This window comes from Leucoraja erinacea, chromosome 33 (genome assembly GCF_028641065.1).
Source record: "Leucoraja erinacea ecotype New England chromosome 33, Leri_hhj_1, whole genome shotgun sequence".
In the NCBI taxonomy this organism is placed as follows: Eukaryota; Metazoa; Chordata; class Chondrichthyes; order Rajiformes; family Rajidae; genus Leucoraja; species Leucoraja erinaceus.
The window spans coordinates 10,674,484-10,696,569 of NC_073409.1; the positions used below are offsets into that span (position 1 = coordinate 10,674,484).

A 22,086-nucleotide genomic window follows, 5' to 3' on the forward strand; every position below is an offset into this window, starting at 1 on the left:
GGTATAGCAGCTGGTAACATCATAAATGCCAATCTGTCTGTTTATTGAAAATCCAGATTTATCACTTCCACTGATCTCCTGTTCTCCCCCTTGCTGGTTGTGATGATAAAAGCCTTGTTTTTGTCAAAAAAGATTTCCAGTTCTATATTTATTACTTTGCGACCTTAAAACTATTGTTCGCATACAAGTTATCACTGTTGCAAGATCCAATGGCCCACGCCAGAAACATTTGTTGTGACAAAGGAATGCAGGTTCCAACAATATCTGCTTACGCAAGTTTAAATTGATGATCCCATGGCGCTGACTCAACTACCACAAGAAATTGCATTTCCCCATTCACTTCATCAGATCCGTCACAATTTAAAACAAACACTATAAATCTCTCATTACCCTTCTCTGTTCCAGGGAAAATAGACAGAGAATCTCAAGCTTCCACATGTAACTATGTTTTTCATTTCTGACATCATCCTGGTTAATCAATGCTGCCTGCCTTCCCTACTCATTCTTGAGCAGGTTGCCAAGATTACACTCTTTTCAATGTTCTTTTAAGCTTTCTTATTAGCTCTTGGTTTTTGTGAAGATTTGTAAAATCCAAAACGTCACAGTTCTTTTTCTATCTGCTTATACTTATGAGGAACACAATATTCCTGAGGATCCAAACTCGCCAGTATCTACCTTTTGAGCACAATATGTTTACCACCAAAATATATATTATATCCTAATGTCTGCCCACTCTGAACACTGTTTACATACCAAATACTGCTGTACTTGCGTTGTCATTATATTTCAATATTATTTTACCAACATCCAAGTACAAATTATCTGCATACATCCTGTGAAAAAAGCATGGTGAGGGGCAGAGAGAACCAAAGATACTAGAGGAGCTCCCCTAGTATCTTTTGAGAGAACATAACATGAGCAATGTGCCAGTAACAATACCACATTTCTGTCCAAATTCTTTGTTGTGTTCTAGGAAGAAATTATACACCATTATCGTGACTTTCTGTTTCCTGCCACTGCTATGTAGTCCAGATGATATATATTCACTATTGCTAAGAAATATATGCAAAATATAGATATAATTTGCCCGAACCAAAGCTTGAAAAGACTCTCTACTGTTGTAGAATGATTGCTTTGCAATCTTACCCTCTCCAACTTTTCCACACCATTATTATTTTCCTAAATGGCAAGGATCAAGATTGAATGATTCGATACTTTGTACCAAATTATAGGAAACACAATGCTGCTAATTCATACCCACTAATACAAGTTGGAATTCCCGATCTGATGTTCCACACAACCCTCAGTGTGTGAAGGAAACGACCACCATAATTGCTGTTTGAGCAGGCAGCAGGAGATAACATTATTGACATTAAAAATTAATACTAAACTCTGCCAACCTCATCCCACGAAGAAACAAGTGAATCAACACCACTGTGCAGCATTCAAACAAGCTAATGATATTTCAGCACAAAGCAAGTGTAAGTCAAAACAGCCTTCTACACCAAACTGGTAATATGCCCAGATCACTTGAAGTCATCCAATCTTCAATCTTCTTGTTCAATAATCCTATTGCAATCATTAAAGAGCTAACTTCCCAAAATAAAGAATTGTTATTTTGCTTCTTGACTTGGTCATTTCTGATTTGAGGCATTTCAAAAGCACATGAAATGATTTGAGAACAAATTGTGAGTTGTACTCCCTGGAAAATATGAAGCAGATATATGAGAAACTACTGGGAATAAGTTTCTACTGGAAGAATTGCATGTCAGTATATCATGTGGAAGGATGAAATGTTACCCTGCTGATATGAATTCACCTATTCTCGGCAATAGATTTTCCCCTCAAAATATTCCAAGAATTGGCTTTTGCTTCTAATTTCATTGTTGTCACTTTGCAGAAACTTGGAGGAGCCCTCAATCATGCAGAGTATTTAGAATAGCTCTGAATATTGGACATGGATCACAGATCCGTGTCCAATGTTCCAATTAAATGTAACATTGAATGCATGGCTGCAATAAGCGAGTTCGGTATTCCGAAAAAAGCAAGGAATCATGGGATTTGTCAACGGTCACTCGCTATAAAGAAAAAGCGAACAAAATCTGGCTGTATAAGCTGGCTATATAACTGTATAAACCATGGACAAATCGCAAGCCTGCACACAATGTAGCACCACAGTTGTTGAGAATGTTTATAGTGAGTGACCTATGACCTGGGCATGCGCAGTCAGAATACCGAACTCTCTTATTAGACTGAATATAATTGAGAGCTTCGGTTGAAATTACTGGTGCTGTTTGCACGCAATTCAAAAATACTTATTAATAATTTACAACAATAGAAATGGAAATAAGTAAAAATGTTGATTCCCTTAATTTGATACAGTGCCAAAAACTGCTGCCAAAACATTAACGCAGAGTATCATCAACAACTACCGTCCTCAAAATTCAAATGCACAGCAAAATGTTTGTGTGCTGTTTAAACGAGTTTTACCAAATGCTTATTAAATGAATGGGAAATCATTTCAGGTCTTTTCGTTAATGCTTTTGCTACTTTCTCCCAAACATTCTCTCTACTTGCACACCAATCCCCATGCTATCAAACTCTCAAACCCAGGCTCCTGGTTAAGGCATTGTGTGCCACTGCTCGTAGCTTGTTTTATGGTGCAAGTTGCCTCAGAGAGGATGCTGGCCTTAGTCCCCATTTCATCGTGTCCTTTCCATGGCAGGTGTGATTTCTAGCTCATTATTCCCAATCTCCATCATAAATTCTCATGTAATGAAGCGTATTTCTCAAAGTCTGCCAAACCAGACTGCAACTCATTCCAAGAACAAACTCGATACCCTTTCCATCTTCAAAACAGCCAATATTTAAATCATTCAGCCACCCCCCTTCCTTCCCATCTCCATGTCTCAGTAAAGATTGATGTCTATAGGTAGCAAGGTCACAGTTGAGGGTTTAATCTGCAAGTGATACCCTCATCCATGACCTTGTAACCAACAGATATCAATCCTTTGCGCCCCAAAACGCTCTTGAACAGACCTCTTATGGGCCAAGGATGAATTCTCGATCTCACAATCTATCTCATTCCAACACTTGCATATTTTTCATTTGGACTTTCTCTATAGCTGTGCACTATATTCTGCAGTCTGGTTGCTTTCTCTTTTCCACTGCCTATCGTACTCATGTATAATATGATTGTACAGGTACTTGTATATCGAATGATATGCCTGTATAGCACACTAAACAAAGATTTTCACAGTATCTCAGTGCACGTGACACTAATAAACAAATCCCATTACCAGTGTCTACACTCCAAACAGTTGAACACCTCTAGAACTCTTCGCTGTATTGCGAAGTACCAAATTTTCATCATTCATCAGCCTTAATGAACCTAATGGGTGGCACGGTGGTGCAGCAGTAGAGTTGCTGCCTTACAGCACTTACAGAAACGCGAGTTCAATCTGGCTGCGGGTGCTTGTCTGTATGGAGTTTGAACGTTCTCCCGTGACCGCGTGGATTTTCTCCGAGATCTTCGGATTTCCTCCCACACTCCAAAGATGTACAAGTTAGTAGGCTATTGACTTGGTACAAGTGTAAATTGTCCCTAGTGTGTCTAGGATAGTGTTAATGTTCAGGATCGCTGGTCAGTGCGGACTCGGTGGGCCAAAGGGCCTATTTCTGTGCTGTATCTCTAAACTAAACCACTGGCTCACAGGGAGCAACACGGTGATTTTAAGATTAACATCCTCGATTTCAAACATCTGCAATCTCCTCACTTTGATGGAATTGATTAACAGATAAAGTCCCTTTGATTAACACACCAACCATAGATTGCCCCCTCACACCATTTCTATGTTATCTCACATCTTTCAACTCCCAATATACTAAGGGCAATTTATAGAGGGCAATTGAACTACAACCCTGCATGTCTTTGGGACGTGGGAAGAAACTGGAGACCCAGAGGAAACCCATGCAGTCAAGGGGATAACGTGCAAACTCCACACAGAGACAGCACCCTTGGGTGAGCATCGAGTCCAGGTCTCTGGTGCTGTGAGGCAGCAGCTCCACCTGCTGCACTACATACCACTCTCTATATCTCAACTATCCCTACAATACTTTGAGGTTACTGTACTCCACCTAATCTGGTCGCTGAGTCATTGCTAAATTAATTATCTCAATTTTTCAAGTCTTTTTCCCCTGGCCCTGATATTCTAGAATTCCTTCATTGACTCTCCCTACCTCTCTATAGCTCCCTCTCCATACTCTAAGATGTCCCTTGAAATATAGTCTTTGACCAAACGCTTTGTCACTATGTTACTGTTTCTGCATGTGGTTCACTGTGAGATTCTGCTTGATGTCACTCAGACCTCTCATTAAAGGCAATTGCCATAATAACTCACTCCAATGGGACAATGCGAACACCCTCATAACTCTAGCCAACATTAATGTGCACAAAATTCCCAATCCTCCCTACATTCTGGGATTTCAACAAAACATGAAGTGTTCCAATTCACAGAAAATCTTGAGTATATAACTGGGAGAAAGATGTTTTTATTTTGGTAATTTATTATATACAATGCATAAATGATGGTGATACAAGGTAATTTTCCCATCTCTAATACATTAACCAGTTCTTTGGTGCTAGCTTGAAAAAGTGTTTGGAAACTATGACTAAAATGAAGATTTCAGATCTTGAAACAGATCTTATTCAATAGATTAAATATATTTTCTCCTTAATAATCAGCAACACTGTTACCTAAAAGATCCAAAAGATTAATTTTATGAGTATGCTACAAAATATTGTAATTGAAAATATGATTTTGTTGGATGAAAGTAACAAGCCTGGTAGTTGGAGTTAAGATAGGGCCATAATTGAATTAATGATGGAATGGATCTGACAATGTGAGGTCTGCTCCTGGACTTGTGTTTCTATCATATTCGCAATGAAGGATACCATTACCTATACCAGAAGATAATTTTAATTAATCCTGTCATTCCTTAACATTATATGTTACTTTGTTGTGATCTTACCTGAAAATTACATTGGCATCAAGCATATTTATTTGTTTCACTTATATAAACCTATTCATGTTATAGGCAGATAATTTCCACCTGATGATTTGAATTTTACTTCCTTTGAGATTTTGTCCGACAATTTAACATGATCATGAAATACTATGAAATACAGCACTGCTAATACTGAAAGACACTTCCAGCGGTATGTTTTCCTTTGAGACAAGCTTAAAACCTCAAATCTCATAACTCGTTGTCCCTGATACTCTGCAAAAGATGTTCTGCAAATGAGGGGTGTTTTTCTCTCCTTCGAGAGAATTATTAGCGCTTGCTTTATTTTGCGTTTCGATTTTAGTTTCATTTCATAGATATTTTTAAATGATATTCCTATCAAAAATGATAGCAAACTTTTCATATAATGTAGTATTAGTATTTCATTAATGGCAAAAAAAATAGGTTTGCCGTCTGTAATTCCGGTAAGTTTAGTCATTTCAATGCATTGCAGCATTAAACACTTGTACAGGATATCCCCTGACTGGTGTCTTCATGTTCCTCCTATATAGGTGGAAGACAATGTTTAAAGTGTAGTTTAAATTAAGAATTATGAGGAAAAGATGCTCTCCGGTGAATAGATGGATCTGGGTAGCAATCTTTGGCAGATTTGCATAGTCTCCGGTTCTGACCCAAAGACTAATTGAACTTTATTTTTACTATAAATTGGCCAATATTATGTCCATCTGGTGCCTGCAGGAACATTTCAAATATAGTACTCCTTTGTCTCATTTATCACCCTGCCTTAATTCCACAATATGCGAGACTACCAGCATTATGGTATGGGATTTGTTTACTACCAGTATTTAACCATCTAGTTTCCTACAGTTTCATAGTTTTGCTCGAGATAACAATAACTGAAGTTACTGAGACTGAAGCAGAGTTGGCCACTTGACTGGTGCTTATCCCCACAGCAGCTTGTGACATCAATATACCTGGAAACAAGATTAAGCATGAAATAAGTAACCAGGAAACATGCAGTCAGGATATAACAAAACCATAAAAACCTAACTTGTTCATCAACGTTCTTCAGGGAATGAGCCTGCCGTCCCTACCTAGTGTGATCAACATGTGGCCAGCATCCGCACAATAGAGTTTATTTTTAACATTCTGGAACCACGGTGGGAAGCTAGTTAGCAGCATAAATATCCAAGAAACTGTTGGGCCACTACCATTGTTAGAGAATGTCTACACATCGATAATATATACGCACAATCATAATGTCCTGAGTATTTTTTAAAAAACCATGTGTTTGCAATCCAATAAGCAACTTAATTTAAAAAATCTATCTGAAATCTTTTTCCATCGATCCAAACTGCAGATTGGCCTTTTGAAAAAGTATGTAACTTACCAAAAAAATGTTCATGCATTGTCCTGATTAATAATCGATGAAGCTCGCTGTGGTGGATAGACAACAAAAATGGAATGCCTTGGGCCAGAGGTGGCAAGGCAGGCAGGTGATGGGCAAGAAGTTCAGAATGGTGCATAGCAGCTGAAAGAAAAGCCTTAGCGAAGGCGAAGGGAATAAGGGATTGCACAGTGGGGGAGCTGAGTAAGGGAAATACCTTTTATCTACACGGAGAAGGGATAGTTCAGCTGTGATTTGGGAAATGGAGGGATGGAAAAAGTAAGTGTGCAAAAATGCACATTTTCAGATCTGATTCTAGCATCAGTTCCCAATCAAATTCCTTTATGTTAGAGGCCATCCTCAGGTAACGAACAATTCAATTTTTACAGAAGTCCTTAAGTCGATTTTGTCCATGTGGGAAAATGCACAAAATCACTGGATAGGGTATACCATACCTTCACACTGTTGTAAAAAAAATGGCATCAAAAGAAGATGAAAGGGTTAATGTTCTAGGTGGAAGACACTTTGCCAGATATTCAATATTGCCTGACCTGTCGAGAGTTTCCAGGTATTTACTGTTTTAGTTTGAGAAACTTAGTGCAGATAAGTGCAAAGTGTTGGAGTTTAATGCAGATCATAAACATAAGACATAGGAACAGAATTACGCATTCAACCCATCGAGTCTGCTCCAACATGAGATTATGGCTGATCTACTTTTCCCTTTCAACCGCATTCTCCTGCCTTATCAAGGTAACCTTTGACACCATTTCCAATCAAGAACCTATTCATCTCCGCCTTAAAAATACCCAATGACTCAGCCTCCACATCATGCATACGTTTTAGCACTTGATGGGTGTAAGGGAAGAGGTTGGTGATGTTGCAAAATCTGTCACAGCTTTACACAGAACATTGTGTCAGATGCTCATTGCAGAAAATAAAGGGTGCAAGAAAAGGAAAAAAATGGAGTTGGTATAGGAATCAGTAGCTTAAGGGAAAATTTACAGTGAGGGTCAAAATACATTGTTCAGCATTTCCAACGTTTAGCTGCACATGGTTAACATCTATCTAAAAGTGGAGTTTGGGCAAGCACAAAGACAGCACAAAGGAGGGGGTCATCAAGACTGAACAGCTGAGGTATAACTTGACACAGCGAAACAAAACCAGCTTTCATTACCCTGGTAAATGTGAAGGTTTATATAAAAGTGCATTCAGGTTTAGACATTATATTTTAGAATGGTGTTCGATGAAATATTAAGCCATTAAAACTCTTTTGCAGGTATTGTGAAACTAAACATTTGATTCATCTCATGTAGTCATATTTTGAAAAGCATAACCTGTCTAGAGCACTTTTGAATTTGGTGAAAAGAAAGTTTTGTTTCTTTAAAATGTTTTAAGGATATGATATTAACCTCAGCAATTTTTATTCCAACCCATTTACTTTGATTAAAAATTGACAAAGTAACTCTTAAGTAATCCATTTGGTAAACTGATCAAACAGTGAGAGAACTAAGTATAAGCAGTTGGAAACGAAGACATCACAATGGTGTTCAGCTATAATAGGGGAGTATAGATCTTGTCTTAACTCTTAAACTGATGGGCTGTGCAACTCACCTCCCAGCCATCTCTCCCACCACTTATTACTGAAATAAAGGATCAAGAAATGGGACACGGAAAATCTCTGCACTAAACTAGTCAAAAGTCTTATAAAATGGATGGCTCGAAGCAACACTTCAATTGTACATCTCATCCTGCCTCTTCAATAAGTTTGTCTTTGCTGGCTTATTGGATTACTTAATCATCTCCAAAATCTGTCGGTGTCCTGCGTATAATGAGATTGTTCTGTTCATTCTCTGTAAAACAGGTGCAATTCTAAGAGTCTAGATTTACTACTATTTTTTATAAATTGCTTCCAGGACAACTCACATCTATTTGAAACAATAGCGACAACCTCCATTAATAGATTGCCCTTAGATAACACATATGTATTTTCCAAGATAATGGGATCTATATTCCTCAAGGAAAGGAATCCATAGTACTTTGCATTGAAAATTAACTCAACAACAAAGTCTGTAAACATATTTATGGGAAACTAGTTATGCATTGTATACATGGAGGAGCACATGAGGTAGATAAGTCCTTATAGAAACATAATTAGGTGCAGGAGTGGCCATTCGGGAGGCAGCCATTCAATGATCATGGTGATCATAACTCAGGTCCTTATACTTGGGATGTATACCCCCATGATCCCCTTAGCACAAGGGCCACATCTAACTCCCTCTTAAATATAGCCAATGAACACTACCCTCTGTGGCAGAGAGTTCCAGAGATTCACACCACTCTTATAAAAATGTACACATGTACATGATTATTTCATAGCACTAGGAAGTACAGAAAATGACAATGTATATAAACGCACTACATTATTAACATAACAAATAATTACCAATGGCAGTGCACCCCATAAAACAACATAATTTTAATTGCTGTACTAGCACCTATTTATGGAGTTATAGCCTTCTGTGCAACATTTTCTCTGCCATGTTGTAGAGTAGATGTTGCCTATGTGTCATTTCTTTCAATGTGGAGAAGAGGTTATATTCCAGCTTTCATACAAGTTTCACAGGGCAAGGTCTTGATCCTGTGACAAGGGAGTCAAGGCAACTAAGACCAGGTTCTGCTGCACATACATTGAAAGCATAATTTTAAGAATGGCACAATTGACCTTTCCAATGGATAAGATTTAACTGCAGGCAAAAGTATAAATTATACAATACTAAATATTTATCCACACAAATGTGTTTTCAATAAATGGAATTGTTACCCAAATGTACTCAGCAGAACCCAAAAACTATGATAATTTTTTAACCAAACCAAAATCTCTTCACTGTGTAAACTAAAATATCCACAAAAAGTGGTGCAATACATGACTTGAGGTCTGAGCCACATGGAGAGGTTGGGCAGGTAGCCCTTATTCCTTTGTGCACAGGAGGCTGAGGATGATTTTACAGAGAGGTATAAAATAATGAGAGAAAGTGAAAGGGTGAATGCACAAAATATTTTCCCTTGAGGTATGGGAATCAAGAACTAGAGGTGAAAAGGCAAGATTTTATAGGAACCTGGGGGGGGGACACTTTTCCATACAAATGTGGAGGATTTATGGAACGAGCTGCCAGAGGAAGTAGTTGAGGCAGATACAATAACAACATTTAAAAGACATTTGTGAGGGTACATGTACAGAAAAGGTTTATACATTCCAAATGTGGGCAATGGGACTCCCTTAGGTGAGCAGCTTGGTTGGCATGGATGGATTTAGGCCAGTTTCCATGCTCTATGACACTAATTCCTTCATTATTCTTGCATCTGATGTATTGCACCATGTTTGCTGTGCATTTACACCATTACTTGTTTACTGCTCGTTTATATTTCCCCTCTATTATTCCACTCCATAAATTGTGTGGTTGCATTTTCAACCTTCCAATCCACTGGAACAGTTCCTGAATGCAGAAACTTTGGTAAATAATGGGGAAAAAAGGTGTTCTTGTACATATCAAGACAACATAACTCATCTACTCCAATCTACAACTTGTTTTATGAAGAAAACAAAAGAGGAATCATTTTAGGCATTACTGAATTTAAATCTTGCCCTGAGATTTTTTTTAACAAAAGCTTGCATTTTGCCAAAAAAAAAAAAGCATTCGTTTGCAAGGATCAATGGATGAAATAAAAATGTATATTTGCATCATTAATTCTGTAAAATACTTATTTTCAGCCAGCCAGGAATGGTATAGCGTACAGAGAATAAATCACGCATAGCCAAATGCGCAAGTTTTATTTGCAAGTAGTTAAGATTTTGCTTAGTGGCTTAGATGAGAAAATTAATTAATCGATGCAACAAATAAAAACTACCCTGTAAAAAATGTTTTGACAGAGAAATTAAGCAAAGTATTTCAATAAAAGCCTGCAAAATGGACCAATGGGAGGATTTTAAAAACAAGTAAAAGATGATCAAGTATTCATTGAAAATTTCATTCATAAATGCTGCCTGACCTTTTGAATAACTGTCCCATTCCATATTTTATTTGAGGGAGGGTAAACCACAAACCTGCAAAGAAAACTGGGAAAGTCCGGAGAAAATATTGCAGGGAAATAAGGAAATACCAAAATATATCCGACTGAGGTCTTAGTTGGGGAGCATTTTAGGACCAGTGATCATAATTCTATTGGTTTAAATCAAAGGGAGGCACAAAATGCTCAGTGGGATTTGCAGCAACTATGGAGAGAAGGAATGGGTGGCGTTTTGACCCGAAACGAAGAGATTCCATTGGAATCTGTTTTTTTTTGTTACATTTATCGAGATACAGTGAGAATAGTAGGAATAAAGGCATATATTATTTTGTAAATTGGGAGAAGTTTCCGAAAGCAAGGAAAGCAAATGTAATGTTAGTATTTATTTCAAGAGGACTAGAAAATCAAAAAAGGGATGTAATGCTGAGGGTTTATAAGACACTGGTCGGTCTGCATTTAGAATATTATGAGCAATTTTGGGCCATGTATGTGAGGAAGGATGTGCTGGCATTTGAGAGGCTCCAGTGGTGGATTATAAGAATGGTCCAAGGGATGATTGTGTATGATAAGTGTTCGACGGCACTGAGCCTGTATTTGCTGGAGTTTAAAAGGATGAGGGGGAACCTCATTGAAACTTACCGAAATAATGAAAGGCCTGACTAGAATGGATGTGGAGAGGATGTTTCCACTAGTGGGAGAGACTACTACCAGAAGGCATAACCTCAGAATAAAAGGACAAATCTTTAGCAAGGATATGATGAGGAATTTCTTCAGTTGGAAGGTGGTGAATCTGTTGGATTCATTGCCACAGATGGCTGTTGAGGCCAAATCATTGCGTATTTTTAAGGTGGAGATTAACAGATACTTGATTGGTAAGGGTGTCAAGGGTTATGGGGAAAAGGCAGGAGGATAGGATTGAGAGGGAAATATCGATCAGCCATGAATGAATGGTGAAGTAGACTCAGTGGGCCAAATGACTTAAGAACTTATGAATAACAAGCTCCTTCAACTTGCTGACATTGAGGGAAAGATTGTTGTATTGACACCATGTTATTATGAGCTTGATCTCCTTCCTGTACTTTGTCTCGTCATTGTTCGAGATCCGGCCTACTACTGTGGTGCCATCTGCAGACTTAGAAATGCCAGTTAGATATAAATTTGCCTGTACAGTCATAAGTGTAGAGGAAATATAATACGGATCTGAGAATACATTCTTGCGATGCACCGTTGTGGAAGATATTTTGGAACCCATCCTCACTGCTTGTGGTCTGTCGGACAGCTAGTCGATGATTCAGTGGCAAATATGGATGCTGACTCATAGGTCCAAGAGTTTGGTTAAGATTATGGTGTTGAAGGTGGAGCTATAGTTAATAAACAGGAATGTAACAAAGGTAGTCCTTGTTATCCAGATGTTCCAGCAATGAGTATAGAACTAGGGAAATTACATTTGAAGTGGAACTAGTGTTATCGCAGTGGATCAGGCTTTCTGGTAGGTTCTGGAAGTTAATGTATGACATGACAAGTTTCTTGAAGCACTTTATGACAACTTTATGTAGGAAATATTAATTAGATTAAAAGCTCTGAACAGACCGGATAGCCTAAATGCTAGTTTTAAAAAGAGGAGGAACAGAAATAGAATTTGCTGGTTTCAAGAACTGTTCCAACAAATGAAAAGGTAGCAAATGAAAGAATGGATTCAAACAGAACTAGATGAATGCAAGGAAAACCAAGCTTGCCAATCTATTTTTATTTAAGAAAGTGCAAGTAACCAGACAGTTAAGTAGTATATTTAAAAAAAAGCTTTCCATGTAGTACAAAAGGTTATTGCATAAAATTAGGAATTCGGCAATTAAGGAATTATGTACATCAACGTGAAGTGAGTTTTGGTTAACAGGTAAAGAGGCATAGTGTAATGTGACAATTTGGGCTTAAACTGTTTACAATCTGTAACAATGATTTGGTGAGGAAATCTGCAGTATTTCCATATCTTCTTATGCAGAATTTATAGGAAAGGAATATGGGGCACACATGTCCTATGCAAAGAACGGCCAGGATAGATAATTGCAAAGAAGGTGGGAGATGAGGGGCAGGTGGAATTTGATAGGAAGAATTGAAAAGCAACCTTAATGTTAAATGATGACAGGGTGGTAAATGCTGCTAATCAGGAGGAATTTAGATGTACACAAATCACAGCAAGTTAAAATGCAGATAGAACAAGCAATTAGCAAGGTAAATGGTATCTATGGTTTCATTACAAGGGTTTTGAAGCATGAAATAAATCTTACTGTAATTATGTAGATTTTGGTGTGATAGCGCTAGGAAAACTGAGCACAGTTCTGCATAACAAAGGCTCATTAGTTTGATTCTTGGGTTGATAGGACTGACCAACAAAGAAAACCTGATGGTACACAAAAATGCTGGAGAAACTCAGCGGGTGCAGCAGCATCTATGGAGCAAAGGAAATAGGCAACGTTTCGGGCCGAAACCCTTCTTCAGACTGATAGGGGGTGGCGGGGAGAATGAAGGAAAAAGGAGAAGGAGCCCGGGGGCTGAGGGATGGGAGGAGACAGCCCGAGGGCTGAGGAAGGGGAGGAGACAGCAAGGGCTAACAAAATTGGGAGAATTCAATGTTCATGCCCGCAGGATGCAGACTCCCCAAGCGGAATATGAGGTGCTCTTCCTCCAATTTCCGGTGTTGCTCACTCTGGCCGTGAAGGAGACCCAGGACAGAGAGGTCGGGCGATGAGTGGGAGGGGGAGTTGAAGTGCTGAGCCACCGGGAGGTCAGGTAGGTTCTTGCGGACCGAGCGGAGGTGTTCAGCGAAAAGATCGCCCAACTTTCGCTTAGTCTCACCGATTGCCTTTCCCCGCAACATCCATACACAGCAGTGTTAACCCAGCCACACCTGGCAGGAAATTGTATCAGGCATGAAAGGATAAAATACTTTGTGAAGTGCCTAGTTAAGTTTCCAGAAATATATTGAACCACCCAGCAATGGTCATTATTAGATTGAACTTTCTGCTGAATTCAATTTCCAATCGCCTAACTCTGGAGGGAAAAGCCAAAGGTGACTGTATTTCTAGATCTATCCTCATTAGTCATTATAGTTACTAACAGAATATTTTCCCCATCATTTGCATAATCAAACAGTTAGGCATTAGATCATCCCTAACTTTGATTATGTCCCATGTGTGGTTACAGGCTTGAGAAAGGACAAGTAAACCTCTTTTCTCAGATAGATAAAGCAGTCTATTTTGCATAGTGCTTGTGCTTTGAAGTTACTCCTGCAGTTTCAGCTGGATGTCTGGAAAGTTAATGTGACTGTTTGACTAAGAGCTTTATCTTTAAAGGAAGTTTAATAAAGAATTGGTTTTCCTAACTTATTTTATAATATTTTAATTATAATCAAGCAGTAGCTTTTCAAACGCAATGTGTTATTCTGAAGTACTTACATTTTTGACTATTCATTGCCAACTATTAATGTGGGTGGATTATATGAAGTAAATCCCAGGATCACTGACAAGCAGTGAGATCTTTGTCCAAGCAATGAGAACAGGAATCCTCAGGACCAATACCTTTCTTGTCATCAAAATCTCAGTGCAATTTTTGTGCTTGGGTTTGAAAGGACCACGTCAGCTCCTAAAAGCCCACCTTCAAAGTGTTAATATTGCTTCCTTCCAGGTTAAACTTCAATTCTAAATTATCGTTGTAACCTCACTTCTGTTTTAAGGGGAAATTGATGTAAACACAGGGTGAACATTTTCAATTGAAACATAATCAAAGTTTAAAAAAATATTCAGATCCATTCTAAAGGACATATCACACCTAAGTGGGTGAGATTAGATTATTTGATTTGAAACCTATTCATGGGAAAAATCAACATGTTAATGAACCTGAAAACATGTCTGCAGTATTCTCTTGTTGATTATTTCCTACATTTTCTATGTTTAACTCCGATATGCTGCATTTACAGTATTTAGTTTTTGATTCAACATCATTATGCTGATGTCATACTTAATTACTAGGACTGAATTTGGGGTAAGTCCAAAGAAAAACATTACACAATTTTGATTCATTCTGAGCTCCAGTAAAATTTGTTTTAAAGCCAAATATTACTAGAAAGAAGTCATAATCATGGACAGCAATACACAAAAACCCCCCATAAACCACACCAGGAAACTTCATATTCCTTATAAATTACCCAAATGACCCAATTCCATTTTGGTGGCTCGGTGGGCGAACCATGCAATTCAGACACTCAGCTCAGCACTATCTGGTGTAAGGGAGCCAGCAATGGCGTTTAAAATATCATTAGGAGCCATAAGGACAGGGATCAATACACATTAAGCGTGAGCTTGTGATGGTCACAAATTAACCAATCAGATCTCCTACGTTCATATCCAACAGGCACGGAAATCGCTATTAAAACATGGGGGGAGGGACACAATTTCTTGGCAGCCGCATGCGTGCATGCACAGACGCGAAGTTTCGGCCGTGGGCCCTTTGGACGATAACATCGGAAGCTGACCTGGTTGGTGACCGACTGCGAACTCCAGCAACAGCAGCTTCGACTGTGGAGGGCTCGGGAGGCCTGTTATTTATCTTGAGGCCTGGTCCAGTTTAATATACTTATGTAAAAATACAAGCAACATCTATTCGCAATGTACTTCACACTGTTTAGTATCTGTACACAACATAAATCATCACTAATAGGCAAGAGTTGTTAATTAGAAAGACCTTTCATGCAAAAATAATTTTACAAGTGTTGCAGTATTCTGAAAAATGGGATATTGTTAATGCTGATTGGTAAAATTAATTTCTTCAGTAAAATGACTCAGTAAAATTAGTCAGATGAGTTCATCATCAGACAAGAGAAGCAAATAAACTTTTCAAATGTCATAATTAAAACCCCTACCAGTAAACTCAACTGCATTATTCTTTTAATATAAATACTACCTTCATCTCTGCACTTTTTTAAACATTTACTCTCATAAATAATAATGTTCAAAAGAAATGTTCAATGTTTTTTCACAAACTACCATGTAATTTAACCAATAAGTAATAATGCTATAGACAAGCAGACTGTGCATTTAGAAAATAAATAACAGTTACTCATAATATTGAGTATAATGCTGTCTAATTTCAATAGACAATAGGTGCAGGAGTAGGCTATTCGGCCCTTCGAGCCAGCACCGCCATTCACTGTGATCACTTTCACCATTTTTTCATAAAATTAACATTGAGAGAGGGCTCATGGAAGACCAGGCAATCATATTTAGAACTCTTCAGTGGGACAAATTGCCCCAAGAACATGCATTTGGAATGTTTTAAAGATCAAATAAACATAGTGGTTCAATCAGACAATATAAATTTTAAAAAGTGATGGCTGTATGTTTACACAGCGAATTGAAGTTCAAATGTCGTATGCCAAATAATTTTCCAGCAACGATACATCCCTGTAATTTCTCTGTTATAGGGAAGGTATTGAACAATGTTAGGCTCAGCTTAGCAAGGAGGAAGGTTTTTAAAGAGTCAGCTCGATAAATATAGACTTGGATTGGCATCGTGTTTTGAAAACTCAATTCAAAAACATCCACTGAAATGAATGATCTAACCTTCTGCAGGACCCATGAGCAGATATTCCACTGCAAATGCTGAAGAGGTTTGCCCACCACCAGTGAATCCTATATCCCTAGCAGAAAGTACCATCATCCTTGCTGGCTGGAATCTGCCAGTAGTGCCTAATCTGTTGGCATTCACATGGTTAACAGCATTGCCCCGCGCGGCTTTAATGGCCATGGGACTTGCCATCGCCCGGCGGGGGCTCCAACATTAAGACCCAGAGCGGGGCCTTACATCGCCCCGCGCGGCCTTAACGACCGCGGGACTTGCCATCGCCCGCCGTGGGCTTTAACATAGGGAGAAGAATGCAACACAGGGGAGAGACAAGACTTTGCCTTCCATCACAGTGAGAAGGAGATTCACTGTGATGGATGTTTGTGTAAATTGTATTGTTTGTGTGTCTTGGTTCTTTTCTTCTTGGATGACTGCAGAAACCAAATTTCGTTTGAACTTCTTTTGAGGTTCAAATGACAATAAATTTGTATTGTATTGTATTGTTAAATGGTAGGATATCACCACAATACTGCAGACATTACCCAGCAAATTTCACCGTATGAGAAGTCTGTGCTTTAACATCTTCCATTTCAGCATTTGGCCAACTAAAGCATTCATAACGTCTTGAAAGGAAATAATATGGCAATCAAGAATACATTCTATTTTTATTACTTAACTGTATAGTTGCCAAAACATATGTCAGATAGCAATTTATGTAATAAAATCTTTGGATTCAGAATGTATCTGAAAACGATTTGACCATTAGCCTCATTATTCGTGAAGCCATTGATTAATGTTCACAACAAAAAATTCCTGCTGGCTGAACCTAGAGCAGGACAGCAACAGCAACAGCCCTTCAACCCACAATATCTGTGCCAAACATGATGCCAGGTGAAACTAATGTCCTCTGCCTGCACGTGATTGATATTCTTCCATAACCATGTGCCCCCTAAACATAAAAGTCATAACCATATGGTTAAACATAACCATAAAAGTCTTACACAAATGCCATTATCATATATGATAATGGCGTTTAAGAGACTTTTATGGTTTATCCCTGGCCTCACCACTCTCTGTGTAAGAAAGTTGCCCCGCACATTTCCTTTAGTCTTTCCTTCTCTAACGTTAAAGCTTTCCCTCTCTGACATTTCGCCCTTGGGAAAAAGGTTCTGACCTTTAACCCTATCTACGCTTCTGCTAATTTTATATACTACTTTCATTCTTCCCTGAACCTCCAATAGCCCAAAGAAAACAATCCCAGTTTGTCCACTAAGATGATATGCTTAACATCCAAAAAAACTGCAGTTGCTCATTTCTAATAATGTTGCCATCTGCTTTACCGCACTTTCGTACTTACGATTATTACGGATTAAATTTTGAATTTACCATAATGCAAAATCAATGCTAACAGTTGGGCACCTGCTACTGAATCCACTCAATGTTCTTTTTTAATGGATATAAAGTCCTGGGCAGCTCCAATAATGATGATGTGATCATAATCACCCGTTTAATGGACCAGCAGTTGATTGAGACAAAATATTCACAACTTCATTCTGCTGAAACTGATGCAAATTTAAACTTTGCATTTCAAAACCATCCTAGCCTAACCCCAAACACTTAATAAAGCGCCCCAATTTTGTTTTAATTTTCCATTAAAGTTTCCCTTACTGCTTTAATGTTTTGACCAAAAATGAACCTCAATTTTTCCTCTCAATGCATGCTGAAAATTCCCACTCTTAATCAAAGAAACTCTGCAATTTTATTTTCAATGATTATTGTTTAGTTTGTCAACTATAATATTAATATTATGTTTATAGTATATTATTAATATTATAGTGAACTATAAACTTAATACGGCTCAAAGGTCCCAAAATATAAAATATTCTGCATTTAAAAGATTTCAAAAGATTCAGTCTTACTTTTTCAACGACTCTTCTCCATCTCGACCTTGAAATACTTCTGGTACAAACTGCCTCTTCATCCCTGAAAGAAATTTACATGTTTTTCTGTTACAAGAATTATTCACAAGAGTTTGAGGAACATGTTTGAACCTTTGACATTCAAGACTCCGACAATGAGCATTCAATATATAAATGGGTTAGTAAACAAATTAATCACCTTATTAAGGATGACATGGTGACTCAGCAGGTAATGATTCTGCTTCACAGGTCACCTTACATGCTCTTCATTGCTGTCAGTATAGAGTTTACAGGTTCTCCCTGTGACAGCATAGATTACCCCCAAGGCCTCTTGGATCCTGGTTTATAGGCTTATTGGGTAGTGTAAATTATCCCAGGTATAGGTAGGTGGAAGGAGAGTCAAGGAGTAAATGGGAATGTGTGAGAGAATAGGCTTCTGGGATAGGTTTGTGGGTATTGTTTGAACAGTTAGCATTGTTCTAAATTGTTCGTTGGGCTGCATGGATTCCTTTAATGTTATAAAATAAAATAACAAGATCTTGCAATGTTCTGGTGATAAAATTGCTAAAGTTGAAAACATCTATAAAAAACACATTAAAAACTTTCAAAAATGGTAAAATATATATATTTTTTTTAATTTGAGAAGCTCAAATACATCAACTTTTTCCCTCCCATCTGAATAGTACAAAACTAAGTAATTGAGTCTGACAGACGAAAACAGGCCCGTCAGCCCAGTTTGTGCACCCCAACCAATATGTCTCAGCTTAGCTCAACCTATTTGCCCATTTGGCCTATTACACTCTATGCCTTTCCTATCATGTGCCTGTCCAAGTGTCTTTTACATGCTGTAATAGTACATACCTCAACTACCTCCTCCGGCAGCTGATTCCATATACCCAAAATATGAGTTCCTAATTAAATCTTGCTCCTCTTACCTTAAACCTATGCCTCTAGTTCTTGATTCACCAAACTTAGGAAAACGACTGTGCTTTCACCCCATCTGTTTCCCTCATGATTTTATACACCTCTTTAAAATCCCCTCCTCAGCCTCTTGCATTGAGGCATGAACTCCTCGCCTGCCCAACCTTTCCCTATAGATCCCTTGAGTCCTGGCAACATCCTCATAAATCTTCTCTGCACTCTTTCCAATTGATAGAATGAATAAGTGATATGCATGATCTACATACCCAAACCTATAAGATGATGGGACTGATATGTAGCAGTAATTTCTGTCTGATAGTCACCAGATCCAGAATGAAACAAAATTAAATGAAGAGATTTAGAAGGGGAGAAATAATTTCACAGAGGCTTGTAAATCTTAAGCAGAAAGGGCAGAGGATGGAATTACTTCAACATTCAATATTGGATTGCTTGTTGAAGGAAATATAAAGATGAAGGGGTGTGTGAGCTGTGAGAATCAGATTTACACTCTTTGTAGCACTGAGAGAAAACATTGATGCTGTCTGGATGGGAAATGCTGTAAATTTCATCTATTTCTACGCAGTTTAAATCAGAATAATAAAATTGAGTTTTGTTCAAAGCATATATACATCTGGGAGCAAGTTAAAATCGAGGCAAGTATGAGTAATATTAACCCATGATTATTATTTTCCCAATAAAAAAACAGAACCATTAGGTACTAACATCTCCCATATTACAGATGCTCCCCGACTTACATAAGGGTCACATCCCGTGGACCCTCACATCAATCAGATGTTACGCAAGTCAGAAACGGAAGTGCTACTACATACCTGTAAATTTACTATTCGACGCAGAGACCACATAGGAACTCCCACAACAGCTGACTAGCTTGCGAGAATGGCCACATGCAACGGCAGTAGCGGACTGCTACTGAGACATGCAACTCTGAAGTAAAGCAGTTAGCTTAAAGAATTGCTAATGTAAGTGCGAGTTTACATAGGTTGCCTGTTGCATAAGTCAGGGAGTGCCGGTATATTATTCCCTTCTTATCAGGGCACTGTCTGTACTCTCCTACCATTGATTGACATATTACAGATCAAATAAGTACTACTCCAATTATTTATTTATCAACAAAACACATTTCCCACCTTTGGTCAACAGTGAAAATGTGCCACTAAAATATAATGAGAACGCAATGATGCAGGTAATACATCACAGATACCACAGGAAAGCTATTTGGAACAAAGGTGCAAAGGCTAATCAGGCTGTGAACAATGCGGGTAGCTGCTCCCAAAAGGTAGAATGCTCAGTGACTGAAAGGGCTGTTACGACCACAAATCACAAACTAGGGAACATACTGCATCATGCTTGACATTAGAATCTGTTGCAGAAAGCACTTCACTTCTCCATTCAGTATCTAAAGAGCACATGATTTTTGTTCTTTCTTTTACGGCTATTTTTCTTAAAATGGAAAGATGTTCAAGGAAGTGGAGCATGCCCAAGTAAACAGAGATAGCTGTCCCAGCACTCAAATTATTATCTAGATGATTGAAAAGACATGACCGTTTAAATGAATCAATACCTTTCTAGGGTGAAAAATACCACATATTGAGCAGTCTTTTTGAGAATGCTGCTTCTGAGATCAAAGTGTTTTTGCTGAGATCAAAGTACAGTCAGCAGTGGAATGCTCCTTCTGTGAGATGTGGGGGAAAGTTTCCTCGACAACCATGTCCAGCTGCAGCTCTTTTCAGATCCCACAGATTGTTTGGAGCAGCAGTTGGACATATTGAGGAGCACATTGGAGACAGAAAGTGTTACAGATAAATAAGAGCTTGGGTTACACTGCAGTATTATCTGGATAGTAGATGGGTGACCACCAGGAGGGCAGGCAGGAGGTGCAGCAGTTCCTCTCCCTACCTGGTATATTATTTTGGATACGGTTGGTGAGAATAACCTTTCAGGGGAAAGCAGCTGCAGCCAATAGGTGGCCCTACGACTGGCTCTGCTGTACAGCAGGGAAGAACGAAGTCCAAAATACAGCAGTGATAAGGGGCTCAATAAACAAGGGAACTGACAGGTGTATCTGTGGCCGTGAGTGAGACGCCAAGATGCTGTATTGCTTCTTAGGTCCCAGGGTCAAGAATATTATTGACCCTAACATCTGAGAGCTGATACAAAACATTCCACAAGAGGTCATAGTACATTTAGTCCTAACAACATAGGTAAGAACAGAGATGCAGGCCAGCAAAGGGAATTTAGGATGTTAGACAAAAGTTATATAGTGGTGATGTTATCTCAGGATAAATTTATGCCACGTGTAATAGATAGGTTATAGAAATAGAAATAGGAAGATAGGTCAGATGGCATCTCTTCTGAGGTAGGCCTGTACAAGAATAGCTGGTTGTACCTGAACTAGAGGGGGACCTATACCTTTGCAGGAAGGTTTGCTGGTACTCCCCAGGAAGGTTTAAACAAATAAGATGGGGGAGCAGAATGTCAAGACACCAAAATTGATGGTATAGTGGTCAATAAAAGAAGGCCATCTAAGATTACAACATGATCCAGATCAACTGGGAAAGTGGCCCAAAGATTGACAGATAGATTTTAACTTGGATCAGCGCAAAGTATTACGTTTTGGGAAGTTAAACCAGGGCAGGTGGATGCAGGCCCCTACAGTGTACTATAGAACAGAGAAACCTGGAGGTACAAGTAAATAATTCCCTAGCAGTGCTGACACAGGTACACAGAGTGCAGAATAAGGATCTTGGCAGACTGACCTCCATGGGTTAGGGCATTGAGTATAAGGGGTGAGATGTTGTGTTACAATTGTACAAGGCATTGGTAACACCATGAATGAGTACCGTGTGCAGCTTGGTCACCCAGCTTTAAGAAGGATGACATGAAGTTGGAGAACATGAACAAAAGATTCAAACGGGGATTTGAGTTTTCAAGAGTCTGGATAAGCTAGGACTTTTCCACCGGAGAATAGAAGGCTGAAAAGTAAGTTTATAAAGTAGATCTCATTATGAGGGTCATAGATATGGTCACAGTAGGATGGGGAACTTGAAATGTGGGTGTATAGGTTGAAAAGGAGAGGACAAGGATTTAAAGGAAACCTTGGGCTAGGTTTTTTCACATAGAAGATAGTGGTTA

The 22,086-nt window shown here is 38.6% G+C and overlaps 1 protein-coding gene across 1 annotated transcript in view; it reads right to left on the reverse strand.

Annotated features, from left to right (window-relative positions):
* Positions 1-2,309: 2,309 nt before the first annotated feature.
* The window catches only part of LOC129712662 (uncharacterized), an 83,044-nt gene continuing 63,267 nt past the window's right edge, over positions 2,310-22,086 (reverse strand). Inside the window, exons 5-6 of the mRNA XM_055661268.1 lie at positions 18,013-18,076; positions 2,310-5,999 (exon numbers count right to left, since the gene is read on the reverse strand). Coding sequence (XP_055517243.1) covers positions 5,991-5,999; positions 18,013-18,076 — 73 coding nt within the window. The 3' untranslated portion in view covers positions 2,310-5,990. The remainder of the gene's footprint in view (positions 6,000-18,012; positions 18,077-22,086) is intronic.